Below are 20,490 nucleotides of genomic sequence, written 5' to 3' on the forward strand. Positions count from 1 at the left end.
GAAACTTGGTAAATTGTAATGGATAGGATGACAAAAGAAAAAAAAAATCCCATCTCTTTATAGCAACTTTCCCATTCCTTCTATTTTTCGGATATTTTGTTTACTTGTCTACAGAATATAATGCAGACACTTTTGCTTTTTGCCATAATCCTTTCCTGAAAGCCACGTCTTCAAAGCACTGAAAGTAACTTCTTATTTTATCAGAAACAACATTACAGTTAGACTTTGCATTTCTGATAGAGAATGCAGAATAAACAAAGTCTGATGTGACTAACACCATAATAGCACGCCCTTACCTTTGTCTGGCATTTTGCAGTTTTCTAAGGCACTTTCACGCCTGCAACACAGGAGACTTGGGTTCGATCCCTGGGTTGGGAAGATCCCCTGGAGAAGGGAATGGCAACCCACTTCAGTATTCTGGCCTGGAGAATTCCATGGACAGAGGAGTATGGTGGGCTACAGTCCACTGGGGTCTCAAAGAGTTGGATATGACTGAGCCAACTAACACTTTCACTTTTTCACTTGTTTCACGTATGTAAATTAATTTGATTCTCTTGACAAATCAGAGAAGATATTATTACTTCTATTGTGGAAATGGAGAAAATGGGACAGAGGAAGATGTATCAGCCTATTCAGGATCACTTAGGTGGTAGATAATAGGGGGGTCCATCTTTCAGACCTTTTAGTAGAACCAGAACCAGAGGTAGTTCATTTCTTCCTCAAATCAACAGAAAACAGCCACCACATAAATCGGCACACTCCCATCATCTTGAAGTTAACGTCAATTTCCTTGTCAAATCACACCTGTATTTTTTCGTAATCTCAAGGCCAATTTCATCTTTACCATTCATTCTTTTTCTTATTAAATTTTTTTTTGTCTTTACTCATACCCAAACTGTCTTATGCCTCCTTTCCTCCTTTTCTCCACCTCTAGCCTCTTTGAATCTTTTTCCACTCCAATAGCCACAATTTCTTTGTAAGCACCCTAATCTATATTCACAACTTCCTCACAGAACCATACCTTCACCTTCTTGCCTTGACTGAAACCTGGCATTCCCCTAAGGACATCACTCCCCTTGAGCCCTGACAAACATGCTGAAGCAATGTGGAAGCAATGTTGGCATTCTCTAGCTTCTAACTGCCAGTCCAGGTGATCCCATTCCTACCTGCATGCAACTCCCCACCCTCTGCGCCCTCTGGAGCATCATGTTATAGCACGAAGCACAATCACATCGCACACCAGCTTCTTGGTCACTCCCTCAGATAAACAGAGAGCTTCAGCACCTGGCCCACAAATGCTGCCAAATTCCCATGTTATCTCACACAGCCCCAGCACCTGTGATTCATAGCTTCTCAGTCACACAGAGGGACTGCGTTTGCCTCCATGCCTCTTTAACACAACTCATTCCTGTGGCAAAATCCCAACCTGACATCTTCCAGATGCTCTGAAAAACCTAAACTTGAACGACTCTTCACAACGCTGAAAGCACCCGTCCTAGCAACTTTCACTCTCTCCTGACTTCTTAGTGATTTCTGCTTTGATCTTTCGTCAATGCTTTCTGTTGGATTCCCACCTTCACTTCTCTCCCGTCTCAGCATAAACCCCCAAAGCCCATCATTTCCCAGAATTGCTTCTGGGCACCCACCATGCCCTCCCTCTATTTTTGCTGTACTGCCAACTAACTTGCTATTGCCTGTGGTTATCTCAGTGGTTAAAGGTACCAGCTGGGGAGTCAGACTTCCTCAATTTCTACCATCTAGTAGTGATTCCATCTTAGACGAATCATTAATTTTTCAGGGCTTTCATTTCCTCAGTTGGGAAATAATAATAGAGTACTTACGACCATCACAAGTTATTATGAAGATTAATTGAGATAATATACGTGAAGTGCTTAGAATAGTATTCTGCCTCACACGTAAGTGGTCAATAATCTTTACTGTTATTACAAATAAACTGCTTGATGCTGCTTCTTAAAAGAATCACATAATCAAATTAATAAGTGCCAATATATGCCCAAATCTGCAAAGCAAAACACAAATCAACAAACATCCCCCCTTTTCACCCCTCTCCCTAGATATTGCCCACTGAAAGGAGACACTGGGCCTGAAGACCTCTGAGATATGTGTTTGTGCTAAGTCACTTGGTCATGTCTGAGTCTTTGCGACTCCATGAACTGTAGCCCGCCAGGCTCCTCTGTCCATAGCATTTCCCAGGCAAGAATACTGGAGTGGGTTGCCATTTCCTCCTCCCAAGGCATATTCCTGACCCAGGGATCGAACCCGCATCTCCTGCATTGGCAGCAGGATTCTTCACCACCTGGGAAGCCCAAGGACCTCTGATATCATCATGTTAACTATCTGTCCTCCTCATCAAAGGTAGATGGGATTAACAGACTGACTAATTTCTTTTATTCTTCAGGCAATAACAGCAAGGGTTTCAGGTGACTACTTCCCAGAAGACAGACTAGAAGAAACAGGCGTTGACATGAATAGACATCTCACAAAGGAGAAAACATAAATGGCTAAGGAATATGTTAAAAGATGCATATCCTCATTAGTAGTCAGGAAAATGCAAGTTGGAACTACAATGAAATAACATTGCACAATCTTGAAATTGGCAAAAACTAAGAAATTTAACAATGTCAGGTATTGGACAGAATATTCTAATAGGCATATAAATGGTACAGTCACGTTGTAAAACATTGAGAGATTATCTTGTAAAGCCAGATCCTTATTCCATAGACTAGCCATTCCATCCCCATGAGCCTCTTTCTCGTGGGTCTCAGGACAATGTTCAGAACCAGACAAAACTCCCAGCAACTCTATCCACTGATAGGAGAATGGATTAAACAGTGATACAGTGGTACATTCACACCAAAGAATATTAAACACACACAAATAGAGAAGCAATAACAACATGAGAGAATCATAGAAACAATGAGGGAAAAGAAAAAAGCACATCTCTAACAAGTAAATAGTATAATGACATTTTACATTTATCAATCCACTTAATTCTTCCAACATTGCTCTCACAGCTAACATTTACTTCATGCTTATCATACCATGTACTTTCCTAGATTATTATTTTATTAGAAATGCTCCACATAAAATGCCCTTGATTTTATTTTCTCCTGACTAACCTTTCTTCCAAAATCAACACCTTGAGTTAGGAGTGAATTACCCAGTTCATCATATGCCTTTGCACTCTTCCCCTAACCCTATCACCAAAGTGCAAACGCATTGGATAGCTGGATCTTTCCTTAAATGGTCTTCTGAACTATTTTCTAGATTTCTCACTTGGAAACAGAGGGTGACTCACTGTCAACACCCTAAAGCCCTGAAGCCTTGCACTTCCCTTTAGTCTACACTTTTCAGAATGCCAGTAACTAAGACGTCTGAAAATGAAGGAATTTTATTCCCAGGAAGCATTCACACACCACCCTGTCCTCCACCCCAGACTTTACGTGACACTCCTAAGACCCAGAGGACAGAACTTGAGCAGCTAGAGGAAGGTCATTTCTTCTTGCATCACAATCTTAAGAATGATGCTTGTAAACTGTGACTAAGCACTATATAGCAGGAAGGGGAGGAGAGCCAGGAATCCAAAACCTGTATTTTAATCTCAAGTTCTACTACTTAGCTGTACAACATTGGGCAAATTCAAATTCTCTGGTGTTCATTTACTTTAGTTATGCACTTTGTTCAGTCAGCCTTGACAGGCATTTATCGAATGCCTCCTAAGTGCCATGACCATTGCCAAGCACGGCACCCTGACAAGCACTGGGAATATAGGGACGCATAAGACCTTGTTAGCTACAGACGACCTCCCAGCCACTAAGGAGCTTTCTTTCCAGAGTGAAAAACTATGTTATCTTGGTGCCTGAGATGGTTAAGCAGAGTGTGGGTAACCTTCTGGTGGAGATATAGAGACTGGACAATGGTCAGCATACTCTTGTGTTTAAGAGCTTAGCTCTGGGGTCAGTTATAACTAAATGTATCCTGGCTTTAACTCTGATGAATTCTGTGATTTCTGGCAAGTTACCTAACCTCCTGAAGAATCAGTTTACTCATCTCTAAAACAGATAATTCTATATATTCTATATTATACTATATATACTATACTATATTATACTATATATATATGATTATACTATATTCAATTTGAGAATCAAATATGATAAATGCATATAAAAGGAGGTTGAGATTCATGATAAATAAATGTTACCTGTCCTCTTCATTCTCCTCTTCATATTATTATTGTTAATACATCATTTGTTTCTCCATAAGGCACTGTGACAGAGTTTGGAGATTTAGACCAAAGTTGTCCATCATCTTGCTTGGCTCTAGCTGGAGGATGGTACTTTAAATGGATATTCAGATCTTCTCCCAAGACGGTTCCTGAAAATGTTGACATGTTTTAACAGGATGATTACAGGCCAGTGCAAAGTGAAATTGATCTTAGAGGAGGTTATTTATAAATGTTCTGAAATATGGAAGGAGGTATAATTAATCATAGAATAAGCAAGATGATGCATTTTAAAGTAAGGATGGGTCAGTACATTCTTTGGGGAGATGTTTAAATGAAGAGTGAAAATCACGCTGAATAAATTTGACTTAATCTAAAAAATTGTGGTCCAGAATTATATCAGAAATGAATGATGAATATGATTATAAAGAAACTGTAATTAACTTCTTATGTATTAAAAATGCATGCATTTCAAAAGTATAAACTGAGCAAAAATATTTGCTATGTTTTGTCATTTATGTATATGACAAAGGGCTAGTGTTGTGAATATACTAAAGAAATCTTACAAATACGTAAGATGGTGAGTAACTCAGTAGAAAAATGGATAAAAGACTTAGAATATTTAGGAAAAAAGACACAAATCTGGCCAATATATGTGACCCCATGGACTGTAGCCCACCAGGTTCCTCTGTCCATGGGGTTTTCCAGGCAAAAATACTGGAGTGGGTTGCCATTTTCTCCTTCAGGGGATCTTCCAGAACCAGGGGTTGAAACCATGTCTCCTGTGAATGTAAGGCGAATCCTTTACCACTGAGCCACCTGAGAAGCAAAGATGATCTTACAAATATAGAAATTCATATCACACAAAGTTCTATATGTACAGATGTTCACTAAGAATTATTTGTAATGCCAAAAAAAGTTCATTAGTGAATAGCTCTTTAAACAATGACAGACCCATAGAATGAATAATGAGGTAAGTCTACATATATTGATGAAAAAATGCTGTTCATAGTATATTGTTAAATTAAAAAGACAAAGAACAGTGTGCATAGTATGGTTATGTTTTAAAAAAGAAGATATAAATAAAGATATATGCATAGACATGCTCCAGAAGGAAACACAAGGAATTTCTGTGGCAGTTACTTCTGGGGATACAGGAAGGAAATGTTTGCCTTTTACTGAATTCCCTCTGTACTATTTGAAAACTTTACCACGAATATGTTTTACTTTTATAATTAAAGAAAGAACCAAAACCTCAGCGTAAAAATTCTAAATAGCAAATGGGAACCATTGCAATATGTCTGAAAGTAGTTTTCGTTACTAAATAAGTTGCTGCCTTAGAAGATGAACTTTTCTGTGTAACTCTCACATTATTAGTTGATTGCTCCATTCAAGGGAATTGTTTCTTCATTTACTTATCTATTCCTTAGCAGTGCTTGCTTTATGTCAGACACTATTTTAAGTGCCCTCATCATGATATAATCATGGGGTGGTTGTTATTATCCCCATAGTGGGGATCAGGAAGATGAGGCACATAGAGGTTAAATTGCTTAACCAGGGTCACGTTGCTAGTAAGCTCTAGAACTAAGATTCAAACCCAGACTGTCTGGCTCTAGAGAAGCCATGCCTTAATCCATGCTTTTGTTGCCTTTGGAAGTCTTTAGACGCTTTGAGTTCTTGCCAGGTAATCTGGTGGTATGATCTGCTGAAAGAAACTTATGCCATGCATAGCTCCCAGCTCTCCTTGGGACACCCCAGATCCAACCTACCCACATTTTTAACCCTTTGTAGGATCTAAGAGGGAAACAAACACTGTAGGAGAACAAGACTAAGCCCTGCTGGGCATGGAGTAATAACAGGACCTTTTAGCAGCTCTCAAGGTCAACACAATACCTCAACACAGTGTATGTAGAAATAGTCTTACTGTTAATTGGCATCTTCAAAGATGAAAGGGTTGATCTCAGTCAGATGGTAGGTAAAATGTGGCTGATCCATTAGCCGGTAGAGACTGTTGAACCAAGAAGGACTGCTGTGGAAATTAAAGGCTGAATTGATCGGCTGAACTCCAATGTTTTCAACATATGTCAAGGTAAAGAGGATTTTTTTAGCTGGAGAGACATGAAAAGGCATGCCTTATCGTCCAAGTTTGTTGAATGTGGATGCTCCTTGTAGGTGTTTCTTGTTTATCATTTTCTTCAGTATAACCTCAGAGTTGTATTAAGCTCTATCAAGGCTACTTTTTGGAACCCTAAAAGTGGATTGGTTGATGAAACAATGGGTTCTTGTTGATGGGTAAACAGGACATTAAGATTATCTAATCATCCTTTTTCTTATGCTTTTTGATTGCTCTTCATTCTAACAGGTTGATGTTGAAAGCTTTCTCCACAGGCAGCAGGTTCTCTGGGTGTACATGCAGCCATTGGGTATCCCAGCCAGCAAGCTCAATAAGGAAGACCAGTCACTGAGCAGGACTGTTTGAGGCATTTTGCGTGGTTCATTGTTCCCTGAGGATTCTGAAACTGGATGCACAACTCTGTGTAAGAAATGAATGTTTTTTCTTTCCTATAGTTCATTGTGCATTGTGGATGGGTGCCTAGTGAGGGATATGTCATCATATAGGACTGCCATGGGCACCAGAATGTCCAGGGTAGGAACAAAACACATGCCAATGGCCAAGGAGGAAATTTATTTAAGACAAGGTCTGGGCACTGGGAGAGGTTTTTTTTAATTATTATTATTTTTGCCTTAAAGATGAGCATCATTTATCCTATAGAGATCTAGGTTTTCAGTGTGAAAAGACTCTCAGGGAAGTGAACCTTCTGGTTATTTTATTAGCGGACCACCCAAACAATGAGACACACTATTACTTTAGGTGGTACCTAGTTTTGTGAAGATCCATAATGACAGGGACAAATCAAAGTACTTAGAATTAAAGGTTCCCTTCTGGTGATGGAGTAACAGGCTGAGCTCATGGCTGATAACATATGATTTGGTTTTGCCAAATCTTGATCCCGAGCTGTGCTGTTCAACATGGCAGCCACTGACCATATGTGGCTAGATTTAAATACTTTAAGATTAATTAAATGAAATTAATAAAAATTAAATTTAAAAAATTCAACTCCTCAGCATCCAAGTCACATTTCAAGTGTTCAACAGTAGTATGGTAGCTAGTGGCTACCATAAAGGACAATGCAAATACAGGGGACAGTTCTATTAGAGTAGAAAGTTCTGCTGAATAGCACTGATCTAGAAAATAAATAGGTCTCAAAAGATAGTGTATCAAAAAACAACATTTGGATGCTTGATTGGCCACACCAGGGAGATTCTTTGTAGCTTTTATTCTGAACCACTAGATATCTGAAGGACTGACAGAAGGGTGGAGGCAGTATGATTATAGATTTGGGTGTGAACTGTAAAGCCCAATTTTTTCAGTAAAGATAAATGGCAACCCACTCCAGTATTCTTGCCTGGAAAACCCCATGGACAGTGGAAGCTGGTAGGCTACAGTCCATGGGGTCGCAAAGAATCAGACACGACTGAGCGACTTCACTTCACTAACCTTCTGTTGGCAGATCACTGTGGACACAGGTCATAGGCAAGTAGGTAGGAGGATGTTGAAAGGTTAGGGCTCACCCTGAATGAGGAGTGTGTGACCTGACTGGGCAGGAGGAAGTACGCAAAGGTGCTTTTGATACTCGCACCAAGGCTATTTAGTTTCTGGAACTTCCTTTGGTTTCTGACCTCCTTACCTTTCTTTATCTGGTTATATTGCTAAAAATAGGTTAGGCATCTTAAGAAGGTGAATCTCAGCTTTCTTTTCTGGTTTAAGAGATTCTTAATGCCTTCCTCAAAAGGAAAGTATTTCTTTTATTAGTCCTGTTTCATATGCCTCTAAACTTTAAAAGGATTTAAGGAAAGGGAAATCAAATGAAGGCTGATAATACCTCCCACAAGAGCTCAGGATTTCCCTGGTGGCTTGTCACATGAGGGTGTATCTCAGTCACTTTCGACAGCGGTGAGACATTTGGCTACCTCTCCCAGCTACATCTTTTGATGTAGCCTCATGAACTGAGGGACTGGGAAGGAAAGAACACTGTCTGAGGTCTTCATCTTCAGGGGCTAGGAGACAGGACACTGAAGAAAACTGATTAGAGGGTAAGGTGTCTCTCATAGAAGTTAGGAGGTAGGTCAAGAGAGAGATGTTAAAAAGAAAGTCACTATTCAAAGGACAACTAGGATTAAGAACAGAGAAACTAGCGATAGAGCCAGGATTTGTCTCTAGTAACTGTAACAGGAGCAGTTTTCATGAACTGAATAGGAGTATGGGTACGGGGAACAAAGAGGGAATTTCCAAGGTAGCAATAAAAACATGAGCACTGGACCTAACTTATTTAGTCTTGGTTACTTCATCATCCTCTCATGCAAGTGAAAGCTCCAGCATGCAATAAATACTTGCTGAATGAATCCTCAGGAAAGAAAATCACATTGAAGGCATGAATTCCTTTATTGAAAATATTGGGCTAGCACTGCATTACATACACTCAATATCCATAAATGAAGGGCCACACATGTCTGATTGGACAATACTGTTTTAAATAGAGAACACAGCATCTGAATATGCTCTCACAAGTATAATATCATGGACTAAACTAGGTAAGAGTGAACTATATGCAAAATGACCATTTTGTTAATAGCATATGGTTGCAAATGGCATAAATGGTAAACGTGATCATACTGAGACATTCCTGGAATCTCACACAGGCACATTATGTAACAAGCAGATTAATAAGGTTCAACTGCCAATAAGTTGTTAATGAAGAGTTCGCGATAGAATTTGGGTAAAAGTACACCCAGGCTACAGATTCAAGATTTTATAGCATTCAAAGAAACTTGTATGGAATGTGAGTGCAACAAAATAATTGTTGATCTGACAGGAGGCCACATGGCAATTTGTTTGTTCTCTTTTATAAATAGTCTAAAGTAAGAGAATAAGCTAAAGGAAGTATTCCGCCAGCTTAAAGCCAACATTCTAAGCACTGTTTACATTTTTTAAATTCAGGTCTATAAACTACTACTTTCTATCAATTTTTCCTTTCAAAGATCACTGGAAATGTAATTTATGACAGACAACGTTCTCAGCTTTGGCTATTACTTGACATTTTTTTTTCCATTAGCACTCTTTGGCTTTTGTAAAAGTTTGACAATCAATAATATTTGTTAAAATTTTAACAAGGTTTTATTATTAACTTTCATAAGAGAGTGTTTAATGATGTGAAAGTGAGTTGATATCTAAAAACTGCTTTTTACTTTTTATTCCAATTGTGGTATAAATGCATTTCTTTGTATTGAATTTTTTTCAAATAAAAGAGTGTAGAAACCAAGACAATTGGGATAATTGACATTTTTCATTTGATATAAAATATACAGAAATTAAAACATTCAGTCTCATTTAAAACAGAGGCCTGTTAATGTAAAAACTTGGGGAAAATTATGCAAAAAAATCCAATAAAAATACAATTTTTGTTACTAACACATGAGATTTTATAAGAAGCAAAACATTTCTTTTCAAAAGCAGGGTTCTAAATCCAGGATCATAAAGGTATACATTACTGTATATATCAATTTATGACTGTGAGAAATGGCTTATTCTTCTCTATACAATTATGTTCAGAGTAAATAACTAAAAATATACCTTTTCAATGACAAAATGGAAAGATGGCCTACAATAGTCAAATCAATAAACATTGATAATGAGTTTTTAAAAATTCATAATTGTGTGTGTGTGTGTATATATGTGTGTGTGTATATATATATGGACATTAAGCAGCACATACATATACAGATCACCCTAAACAATCAGGGCAAAAAAAATTTAATATAAAACTATATAAATCAAATGGATTTGTTGCCAAAACAGCACAAAATGTATATATTTCTTTACTTCAAGATTTGACACATTAAAAGAAAAAAATTGCCAACACATTTCAAACAATATACTAGAAATAATAAATAAAAGTTTTAAAAAATCATATACTCCCTTTAAGTGCTGTGCACTTTCAATTTTTCTAAATGAGACTAAACTTTTCAATGGCAAACAATAGTATGCTGTACATTTTGGTAATGAAAATTATGTTGATAAATATACAAGGAATGTATATACTTCTACAGTATTTTCTTTTTCACAGTTACCAAAAATAAAAATTGCATTCAACTCACACCTATAAATATTCTGACTCCTCACTCTATGGGTTTGAAGGAAGTGAGAGTATGAAGTCTTTCAACGATCTGAACTTCAAATTCTTTCTTCATCGTCTGCCTTCCACATGTACCTTTCAGAATCTCTCTGCAATGTAATTGCGCTCTGAGATGATGGCAGAAAGAAAGCACTATGATGGGATGAGGCAGTCTGGGCTGGGGCTTCGTCTTCCAGCTAGCTTTAGCAGGGCTGACCGAACCCAGTCTTTTTAAATGTTCTATTTTAAGGCAGTCTAAATTTCACTCGAATGTCCATACCTCGAGGTCTTGAACTATGAAGTCTTCCTTTTTGGAAAGAATATCATTATTAAAAGTGCTGCAGGAGTTGCTTCGTCCATGGTATAAGTCAGCATCTAACCATAAGCCAAATCGTCCCCTAAAAAGGTTAAAAAAGCAAAATGGTGAAAACATCTCAATTTTATGTACACGCTTTCTGTCCTCCCTTGTCCCAACTTCTTTCTTTTATGCTATAGTCAAAACCCTAAACTGCTTATAAAACATTTCCCCTATTTTATTTAAATGACCTGTCTTTCAGGTGGTCCCTCATTTAGACACATAAATAAGTCATTTTATCTTCAATTCTTAGTGTCATGTGTTAGACCACACTGTCCTAAATAATCGACTAACTACACATGGACTAACTACAACCACCTGACAGCAAAGTTTCAGTTACCTGGATTAAAACAGACCCACTCTGGTCAAGTAGTAAATTAATAACAACAACAAAAACCTTACCCTCCACCACCAAGTTCCAAAGAACTTATGTCTCCATTGATAAAGTATGAGTTTTCTCCACTCCACTTAAAGACCTTAGGTAGAAACACAAGACAAAGAGAGATCAGACATTTCAATCTGGAGAATTAGCAAAGATGGAGGGGACCACCCATAGGCTGAGGAAGCTCCTGACTTCTAGACCTTTCCCACACCAGGATGAGCTCTCCCAAGGGGTTACGAGGCAGGAAAGGTCTCTCACACACATGTTGGCTCTGACCTGCAATTCCACCCTGGATCTCAGAAGTTCATGCAAAAGTTCCCAAGGCCCAGGAAGGGAACCAAGCGGTTTCTATGCTGCGGTCATGAAGTGCTGACCAGGCTAGAGTGAGGCCAAGTGAGGTTACGGGATGGGACGTCTACCGCTCCAACCACAGCCCCCCACCTCCAGCCCCACCCACCCTCCTGACACCGTGACACTGGGACGTCAGTATTCCTTCCACCTAGGTACCTTGAAATGGGGGCTAAATGTGTAGAGAAAAGTTTCGCCTGTGCCATAATAGTGATCACTGAACTTGAAAGGATGAGTCGCATATGCTCCAAAGATCTGTCAAAAGAAAACAGAAATGTTAGCAGCTTTCAAACACAAGCCTCCCAAAGAAAGCCCTTCTGAAATATTTTAGCATAATCCTATTCTGAGGTCTCATTATATCTCTTTCAGCAAGATTATTACGAAGAGCATTACTAAGTCAGTTTCTAAGTAAAAAAGACCACCAACCAACAAATAAAATGTCCCTGGTTCTTATTAGTACCCAAGGGGCTCAGAGAACTTATCAGTCAAAGTCAACAATTGCTTCAATTTAAAAAGACTTCCAAAGTCCACTGTAGAGACAAATGTCTTCTAGTGAATACAGGTGACAGACTGAACATTAAATAACTACAACATACATCTTGCACACAGAAATGAGTGTTTGAGAGAGTGAGGGCCTGTCTCTGATGTGTTTTATAAGTAGAATCATGGTCAGATATTTCCCCAGAGAAAATAAATTTTCCTCTCCCTTTATTCGTAATAATGATTTTTCTATATGCTTAATAGAACTGTATCTTTAACGTGACTGACTTAATACTTCTTAGTTCAAAATGACTTTTAAGAAAAAAGTAACAATTCCATAATACTGTGGGCTTTCAAGGTGGTTTAGATGTATCTGAATCAATGATTTTGTCTATTTTTTCTTGTTGGGGTTGGAAAGAGCAGTGTTTTCAGAATGACCATCCCACTGCTTCAGCCTCCTATCCTCCTCGGGTCCCAACCAGTACATGCAGGGGTGAAGACTGGTAAAAACGAGCATACATATTCTGGAAATGTCCCTAATTCTGATATATCTTCTCCAAATTCCACTTGAGAAACAATGCTTCAAATGGAGTCTATCTGGAAAATGTCTTATAATTTTTCAAAATAATTTAAATCTGATTATTATCATCATGGAATCTCTGCTTCAGTTCCTAGCTCCTTGAAATACTAAAAATTAGGCAGAGTAGAAGTCTAGAAACTCTCTCTAATCCATGTTCCTCAAACCAAAATCTCTCCCTAGAGCTGGTAAGAACAAAGGAAAAACAGTAACAGATTTTCTTAGCAATCATAGATATTTGTTTAAGCCCTGGAGATAGGATGATACTAAGAAATGACTGTTCATTTTTTGGATATACAGCATTATGGTTATGTAAGAAAACATTCATTTTAGTTTTTATATTAATTTATTTAGAAAGAAGTTGTATAATATGTACATAATTGTATTGTTGGGTCTAAAGCATCTAAAAATTTAATATATTTGACAATAACAGAACAAAGGAATCCAGGGAGGGGAAGGAAGATAGCCAGAAGTGGTAAAAGGAAGGTTAATATGACAAAACCTATAAATGCATAATTGCTCTCCTTCTTCTCTCAGCTTTCTTAGGAGATAAAAATTACACAACTCTATAAATAACAGTTTGTTGTTGACTTTGTAATATATATCAATGTTATACCACAAAATTATTATAAAAAGTGGAAAGATGTAATACAACAATATAGGAGTAACATTTCTATACCTCACTGGAATTAAGTTAGTATAAATCAGACTCTGTTACCTGATGATTGCTTTATTATTTTCCATAGTACCTTGTGGTGTAAATTACTCCATGGTAATTCTTATTCAATTACATTTAGGCCCTTTTGCCACGGTAGTCTCCTTGGCCAGTCTATGTAATTTATCCTGACTCCAGGAAGGCTCCCCTTAGCTGTCTCCCGTCCTGGTTCTCTCTGGAAGGTCTATAGCTTAGTCTGCTGCCTTCATGGAGCTACTAGCCACCTCTTAATTGTTTATCACCAAATTTTTATTGTTTTCTAGACTTCCTTTTAGCTTAAACTTCCCCCACGTTCTTCTAAATAATGTCAAGTCCTTTGGGGAGAGCTTCTGAGTTGTATGTTTTATGGTCTGCCCATTCACCTGCAGCTGGGAGCTGGATAGTGGTTCGCTTTTCTCAAAGGTACAATCCTGTTTTATGAGCAGAGTGCTGGGCAGGGGCAGTAGCGACTGGTCTTGGCTCCCCTCTCCTGACGTGTAACTTCTGCTCAGTGCTGAAGCAAGGGCAGTAGCTGCTGCTGCTGCTAAGTCGCTTCAGTCGTGTCCGACTCTGTGCAACCCCATAGACGGCAGCCCACCAGGCTCCCCCATCCCTGGGATTCTCCAGGCAAAGAACACTGGAGTGGGTTGCCATTGCCTTCTCCGAAGGGCAGTAGAGACCCCAGTATTCTCACCCTGCTGTGCTGAAGGTAGACCAACCGTCCTCTGAGAAGGGGCCGGTAAGGGGAAGAGCGCCCCCTACCTCCAGGCCGCCCTTGCCTGCAATTCAGCCTCTGAAGCTGAATGGTGGGTGGGGGATAAGAAATGCTGAGGACCTGCCTGGGAGCTGGGGTTGATGGATCCTCATCTTCTTGTCCACGCGTGCCCAGAACGAAGCCCGTGTCTGAACAGGGACTGGGGTCGGGGGGCAGGGGGTGCCGGGAACAAGTGCCACAGAATCTCATTGTTATTACTGAGATTTATTAGATATTCTTTAAATGAATTTTCACTTGCCGTATGCCCTTAGGACAATATCCAGAGACTTTAAGTGATTATTTTTTTTATAATTCCCATCAGTAATGGCTGTTTCACTGGGGATTCGTTCTGTAGAATTCCTCATGCCTGCCAGTCTGCATATGTAATGCTTTTATATTAGAATTGTATATGGTTCATTTCCAGATAAATGTACAGATGTTGTACTATCACGTTCCCAAACACAGCGGAACTGCATCCTTGCCTTGGGGGTAGATGGGATGGGGAAAGCAGAGTTAGTGTTCAGGTGCCTTCAAATAACACAAATGCCTTCAGTAAGATAACACCTCAGAGACAAATAGTGTAATCTTCAGGAATAGGCAGGCCTCCTTTACATACCTTCTGATAGGAAGCTGAATAAAACCATGCATCATCAAAACTTGCTCTGTGAGGCCAACAGATTTCCCAACAAGTTTGCCATCTATTAGAAACTTAACAGGAGAACTAATCTATACGTACAGTGCAGGTATGTGTGTGGTCTAACACCATCTAGCCCTATCTCATCTAAAATGTAGCACTTAATTTTGCAAACATTTCACTAAATCTCCAAGCAAATTCCACTTTAAATCTTTGTTGTTATTATTTAAATTTTTTTACCTTGCCTCTCTCTACTATTCAGCTTGGACTATGATTAAATAAAGTGTTCTCAATCTGTAAATAACAGTAGTAACAGTGATAATAGCTAAACCATTCCCCACAACTCTTGATCTATAATTATACTGTAACCTACTCACAGGAGAGATCACAGTCAAGACAGACAGTGCCTTTAGTACCGCCATCTCTCATTCTTCCCAAGACAAATTATGACAGCAAAAATACATTTCCCCTAACCTGATCCTAATTATATGGCTTCTCAGCAAGCTCCTCAATGTTTAATAGTGCCCCACACCTAAAAGACACTCATGCATTTTCTGAATGGATGCATAAATAAATGGTTGTCAAGTAAACCCTGATTCCAAATGCTAGAAATAGCATCTAGTGTAGTGTAATGATATCTACATCTTAAAAGAGCAAAGAAATTTCTTCTTGCTATAATACAGACCAAATTGAAATGGTCTTGAAAGATGAGAAAGCAAACTTGAAAGATTTCTTCCTTTTGTAATGCAGAAGTCAGCCTGGATGGTATAGAAAAGAAATCCGGACAGATTCCACTCAAACTCCCAGCTGACTGAGCCAAGAATTATTAGTGTAGGGTAGATGGGATTAATAGCTATTAACAGATTTCATCAGGGCCTCCAAGACCAAGAGAGATGAAACAGAGACGAAAGTGAGAGAGATAAAAGTGTAATAAGCAATGGCCCAGAGAATTTTCTCCTGTTTCGTAACAACTGGGCCCATAAGGTACAACACATCATGTGTCTAACTGGCTCTCCATCTCAGGAGCTACGCAGACAAGGTTGGTGGGCACTACTTCAGAGTCCTGGGATGGCACTGAAACTTCTTTCTGCAACTATCTCCAAATCTCGACTTGAATTCTTCCAACGTCTCCAGTTTCAGCCTGCAGGATATCCCTGTAGTTTCCTACTCTATGATGAGAACAGGGAAAAATGATGTGACTGTACTTGGAGACATGCTCCATTTTCTTTTTTAGAGATGCATTCTGAAGTAAGTGGGGGTAAAATAACGTAATAATTGGGGATTTATTTCAATTCTTCAGGAAGGAAAAGAAACGAGTGTCTGTGGCAAAATCCTGCTAACTGTGCGGTCTGGCTAATGGGAGTTCATTGTATCAGTCTCTCTCCTGTCGCGTAGGTTTGAGAAATGTCATGGAAAAAATGTTTCTCTATAAGAGGAACAAGCCTCACCTGATTATCCATATCTTTGATGACCAATAGGACAGGACTGTCTAGTGCTGCTGACTTCCGGTAGAGAGTTTTCAAGCTGGTCCCATGCTCTAGCGTGCTGTATGCAAGTCTCCATGGATACCCCTGCACCCTTGCTGGAAGGCGTCGGGCCAGCTGTGAATCCAAGGATGGAGATGTAAATATACAGGCTGCCTGAAAATCATCACGCATGAACTTGTAGCACCAAACAGATGCCTGTGGCTCAAACTCAAAAATCACATGACTTTCCACATTGTTCCCTTTTACTCTAGCAAATACTTGCCACTATAAACTGAGAAGGCAAAACCATTGCTTGACATTGTTTACCTTGGCAGGGATGCTCCCCATAGCATGTATTCCCTCTCAGGAAAGAGGCTGAAGGGTTACTATGCTACTATACATTTGAAGATAGAGCACCAAGCTTGATTAAGAGGTATGAATTAGACTCATGCGCTCTTGTGTACACTTCAACCTGACTTTCACTGAGTATTTTACCAGCTGATCTTTCTAAACATGCCAAGGCTCAGAGCTGTTACTGACAACTGAAGAGTCCCACCAAACTGAGCACAAGAAAGCACGGGTGTTTTATGCCAGTAATCAAATGTAGTTTGTCCTCCTTGCACTTGCATTTTTCACTAACTTTAATATTTAACTTGATTTTGGCTGTCATAGGGCTTCTCAAGTGGTGCTAGTGGTAAAGAACCTGCTTGGCAATGCAGGAGACGTAAGAGATGCAGGTTTGACCCCTGGGTCGGGAAGATCCCCTGGAGGAGGGCATGGCAACCCACTCCAGTATTCTTGCCTGGAGAATCCCATGGACAGAGAAGCCTGGAGGGTTACAGTCCATAGGGTCGCACTGAGTCGGACACGACTGAAGTGACTTAGCACAGTAGCTGTCATAAATATCAATAATGCATATCTTTTAAAAAATACAAACAATGGAGGCCATGTAAAATGTTGAAGTCCTCAGAATGCTTGGCATAGTTCTAGAATCAGCATGAACTCTGTCTCTGTAACTGCTTGGTCAAGTCACTTAGCTTTACAGGCCATCACAGATGCTTTTATAAATTGAGGAACTTCAACTTGGTGATTCTTTTCTAAGCTGATTGATGGGGGAAGTACAAGAGGTCCCTTCCTAAAGTTCAAACTCAAGCACATAGCATTTCATGAACATGGAATTAAGAGATGCTCAGGAAATAGAAAGTAAACAAAGCAAAACAAAGCTAAGAGAAAGGAAAGTTATTCCTAGTAGTAATAGATGGTTTTCATAAAGCAAGTTAAGTGTATTTGCTATGTGATGTTTACTGAGCCTGATCAATTAACACCATCGGAACTCTGAGATAAATGATCCTTTTAAAATATGTTAGGACTATAAGAGGACACTTTAAACATTATTCTGAAGACAAGAAATGGCTTTTTGCTCAGGTCTCGGGAAATGGATGTAGGTGTCTGGCCAAGTCCTCCTTCTCCCAAGAGGGTGGCAGGGACACCGTCTTTCTGAAACAGGGGGCCTTGGCCAGGCTGTTGGGGTTTTCCTTTAACACTGGACTCACTCTCCACCCCAAGTGAGAAGAGCAAAGGGTTTCCAGGTTTGCAAGGTCCTGCCCTCCTCTCCAGGGAGCACTCGCCTGCTCAACATGCATGTTCTCCAGAAGCGCACTGCGGGGCTGCAGGATCGGCAGGGCGGCCTCGTCCTCGTCTTCGTAGAAGCTGCACGTGCTCTTCCTTCGTTTTGCCTCCTCGACCGTGATGATCTGAAACAGAGAAGCCACGTAAACCAAGAAAAATGATATTCTGGCTTTTCCTTCACCTGCTATTAACAAAAAGGACCTCAGGTACACGATTGCCTGTAACCAGTAGGGTTTTAGCAGCAGGACATAAATTGAGCCAAGACTCTTGGGGGAGAACAGCTAACTACAATCTCGATTTCAGAGAAAATGCAGAATTTAACACAGTGTGGCTGCAACACTTAATATATACAAATTAAGTGGTAAGTTTTCCAGTTTTGTTACTCTCGGTCATCAGGTAAGAATTATGTATAATTTCACAAGCGATTCATACCCTTGAAATGCCCTAAATGATTCTACATTAGCCTGCATCTAAATTTAAATTATTAAGGGGGTAATTAGAGATCATACTATGAGTAAATCTTCTATAAATAGGGAAATTGGGAAGATTAAGGACAGTTTTTTAATCAAGACTCCTAGTGTTTCCTCTCAAGGCCAGGCACACAGCAACCAACCCTGACAGAAACAGCGAATGAAAACATCTATGGAAAATAACAAAACAAAGAGGCACCAAGCTTTAGTCTAAATTATAATTATGTTATGATTCTTTATGGACAGTTCAGAAGCCATCAAAGTAGTATTTCCTTCAAAGCTGAGAACAGAAGCATGATGTTGGTACACACCATTTATTTCATTGTAAATACACTTATCAAGTACCAGGTTCAAATCTTTTCGCTTTTTGCCTCTCTGAAAATCTGGGTAAGTCACCAAATTATTTTGAAACTGAAGGGTATAGAGAGAAGGTAACTAATAACACTAAAATACCTGAGTACAAATAGGAATGATTTTTGCATTATAGACAAAAAGCATTTATGTTACCTCAGTGAAAAGTTGCCAGATAGTGACTACTCAGTTTCCAGAATGCTGTCACCTGAGCCTGATTTATACATAAGGAAACTGGCCCTTAAATTTTACCATTTTCTAAGGGGCATTTACTTAAAGAACACACTGTCAAAGAATCACAAATTCAGCATTTTAAATGTGTTAAGTAAAGCACATATTTGGGGGGACGTCTGCATTTAACACAAGTACAAAATTTTTTCAGAATGAAAAAATAAAGTGTGGAATTTTGACTCCAAAGGGAAGGGGCAAACCACACCGGTGTCTCTCTCCAAAGTGAATATAAGACCTGCTCTGGCTGAGAGAGCAGTCTGATCCTTTCTAATTAGAAAGCATTTCAAAACATCTGAGTGGCAGAGTGCAGAGCGCGGGCACCTGATTAGCTATCAGGACTCCAACATACCTTCACAAAAGGCTCTTGGTCCGGTCTGGCACAATAGAAAATCTGAATGTCCGGAGGCAGTCTTCGGACTCGCATCATGAAGGGGTGGGAGCTGCCTGCTTGCTCTCTGAAGAGGAACAGGTTTTTTGCCTTTCTGCCTCCACAGCTCTGTTACAGCCACGCGGAGCTACAACTGCTTATGCAGTATCTAGTTTCCTGCATGATTGAGTTTCTGTTTCCCTTAGGAGAGCTTTCAATATTTCTACAGGAACACACCCAAATTAGGATTTCGAGCAAACACACACTTCCTGTTAGGCATAGCTCTGAGGCTGTAAAACGACACTTTCACCTTTGAAACGGTGGTGGTTTCCTAACAGCACAACAAAACCTCATTGTTGTGCGTTTTTTTTCCCCCCTTCTTTTTCATCTTGTACTTTTCTTCCCAACTGTCCTCCGGCTGCCTGAGCTAGCTTTTTCTAGCCCTGCCTTCTCAGATTTTTTTTTTCCTGCATCTTCTCTGAAGGGGAATCTCCATTTTAAAACTTTCAGAGTGCTCGCTGACATCAGTTTGAATCTCAAAGGGAAGATGAAAAGGAGGCTTTACCGGAGGTAGGTTCATTACATTTAGAACAATGGCATTTCACTTCAAGACCCTGTCATGTTTGTTGGGTATGAGAGACGTCAGAGAAAGGAAGAACATCTGGCTTTTATGAAGCTGAGAAAAATGTTACTTTAGATTCAGTTTTTCAAAAGAGTTGGCAAAGTAATATTTACCTTTTAACCTTTCATAATATTAATCTTAATGACAAATAAGCATGATGAGTCTTCCTCTACTGCCCAGATCAGATTTCTAGGGATTGGAAAGAAATGCAGATCGCCATTGGATCAATTTTCAAGGATCTTTCTGTGAGTTTTCCAGGTCAAAAATGGCCTTTTGGTCTCCGGTACCCCTGGGGGATGGAGCGCCACTACACAGATCTTCCCAGGGGTTATGAGGCTGTGGAGGATATTTGGTGACCAGTCTCAGGTTGGCCAGAACTTATTCTCAGTGCAAGAGTCTGGACACAATCTAGGGCAAATGACTTGGACTCTGTGCCAGTGAGCTGGCATGCTCTTCAGTGCCTGACGCTTCGTGACAGCTAACATTTGCTGAGTGCTTTCTGTATGACCCCAAGTGCCAGCTGCTTTGCAAGGCATGACACAAGCAATTACAATATATCATTTGTCAGCTTTTCAAATTAGCATAAGTTTTAAGAAAGGAATAATAGTTAATAATGCTTTCTGTTAGCAGAAGCACAGTGAGAAGGGTATT

At 39.5% G+C, this 20,490-nt stretch overlaps 1 protein-coding gene across 36 annotated transcripts in view; it reads right to left on the bottom strand.

Moving 5' to 3' along the window:
- NCOA7 (nuclear receptor coactivator 7) overlaps window positions 1-20,490 on the bottom strand; it is a 173,830-nt gene that overhangs the window by 4,212 nt on the left and 149,128 nt on the right. For 5 of the 36 annotated variants that reach the window (XM_081529822.1, XM_081529823.1, XM_081529833.1 and 2 more), the window contains 7 exons: window positions 17,798-17,923; window positions 16,152-16,304; window positions 11,724-11,819; window positions 11,237-11,310; window positions 10,760-10,877; window positions 4,226-4,398; window positions 297-384 (listed from right to left, as the gene is read on the bottom strand). In XM_081529822.1, coding sequence (XP_081385948.1) covers window positions 4,375-4,398; window positions 10,760-10,877; window positions 11,237-11,310; window positions 11,724-11,819; window positions 16,152-16,304; window positions 17,798-17,923 — 591 coding nt within the window. In that variant the 3' untranslated portion in view covers window positions 297-384; window positions 4,226-4,374. Of the gene's footprint in view, window positions 1-296; window positions 385-2,608; window positions 2,830-4,225; window positions 4,399-4,925; window positions 5,066-6,170; window positions 6,276-6,378; window positions 6,766-10,462; window positions 10,608-10,707; window positions 10,878-11,236; window positions 11,311-11,723; window positions 11,820-16,151; window positions 16,305-17,793; window positions 17,924-19,199; window positions 19,720-20,490 lie in introns of those variants that run through there. The other 31 variants (XM_081529820.1, XM_081529830.1, XM_081529831.1 and 28 more) reach the window with 25 other exon arrangements.

This window comes from Giraffa tippelskirchi, chromosome 9 (assembly GCF_054371585.1).
Source record: "Giraffa tippelskirchi isolate mGirTip1 chromosome 9, T2T-mGirTip1v1.2.pri, whole genome shotgun sequence".
Taxonomy (NCBI): Eukaryota; Metazoa; Chordata; class Mammalia; order Artiodactyla; family Giraffidae; genus Giraffa; species Giraffa tippelskirchi.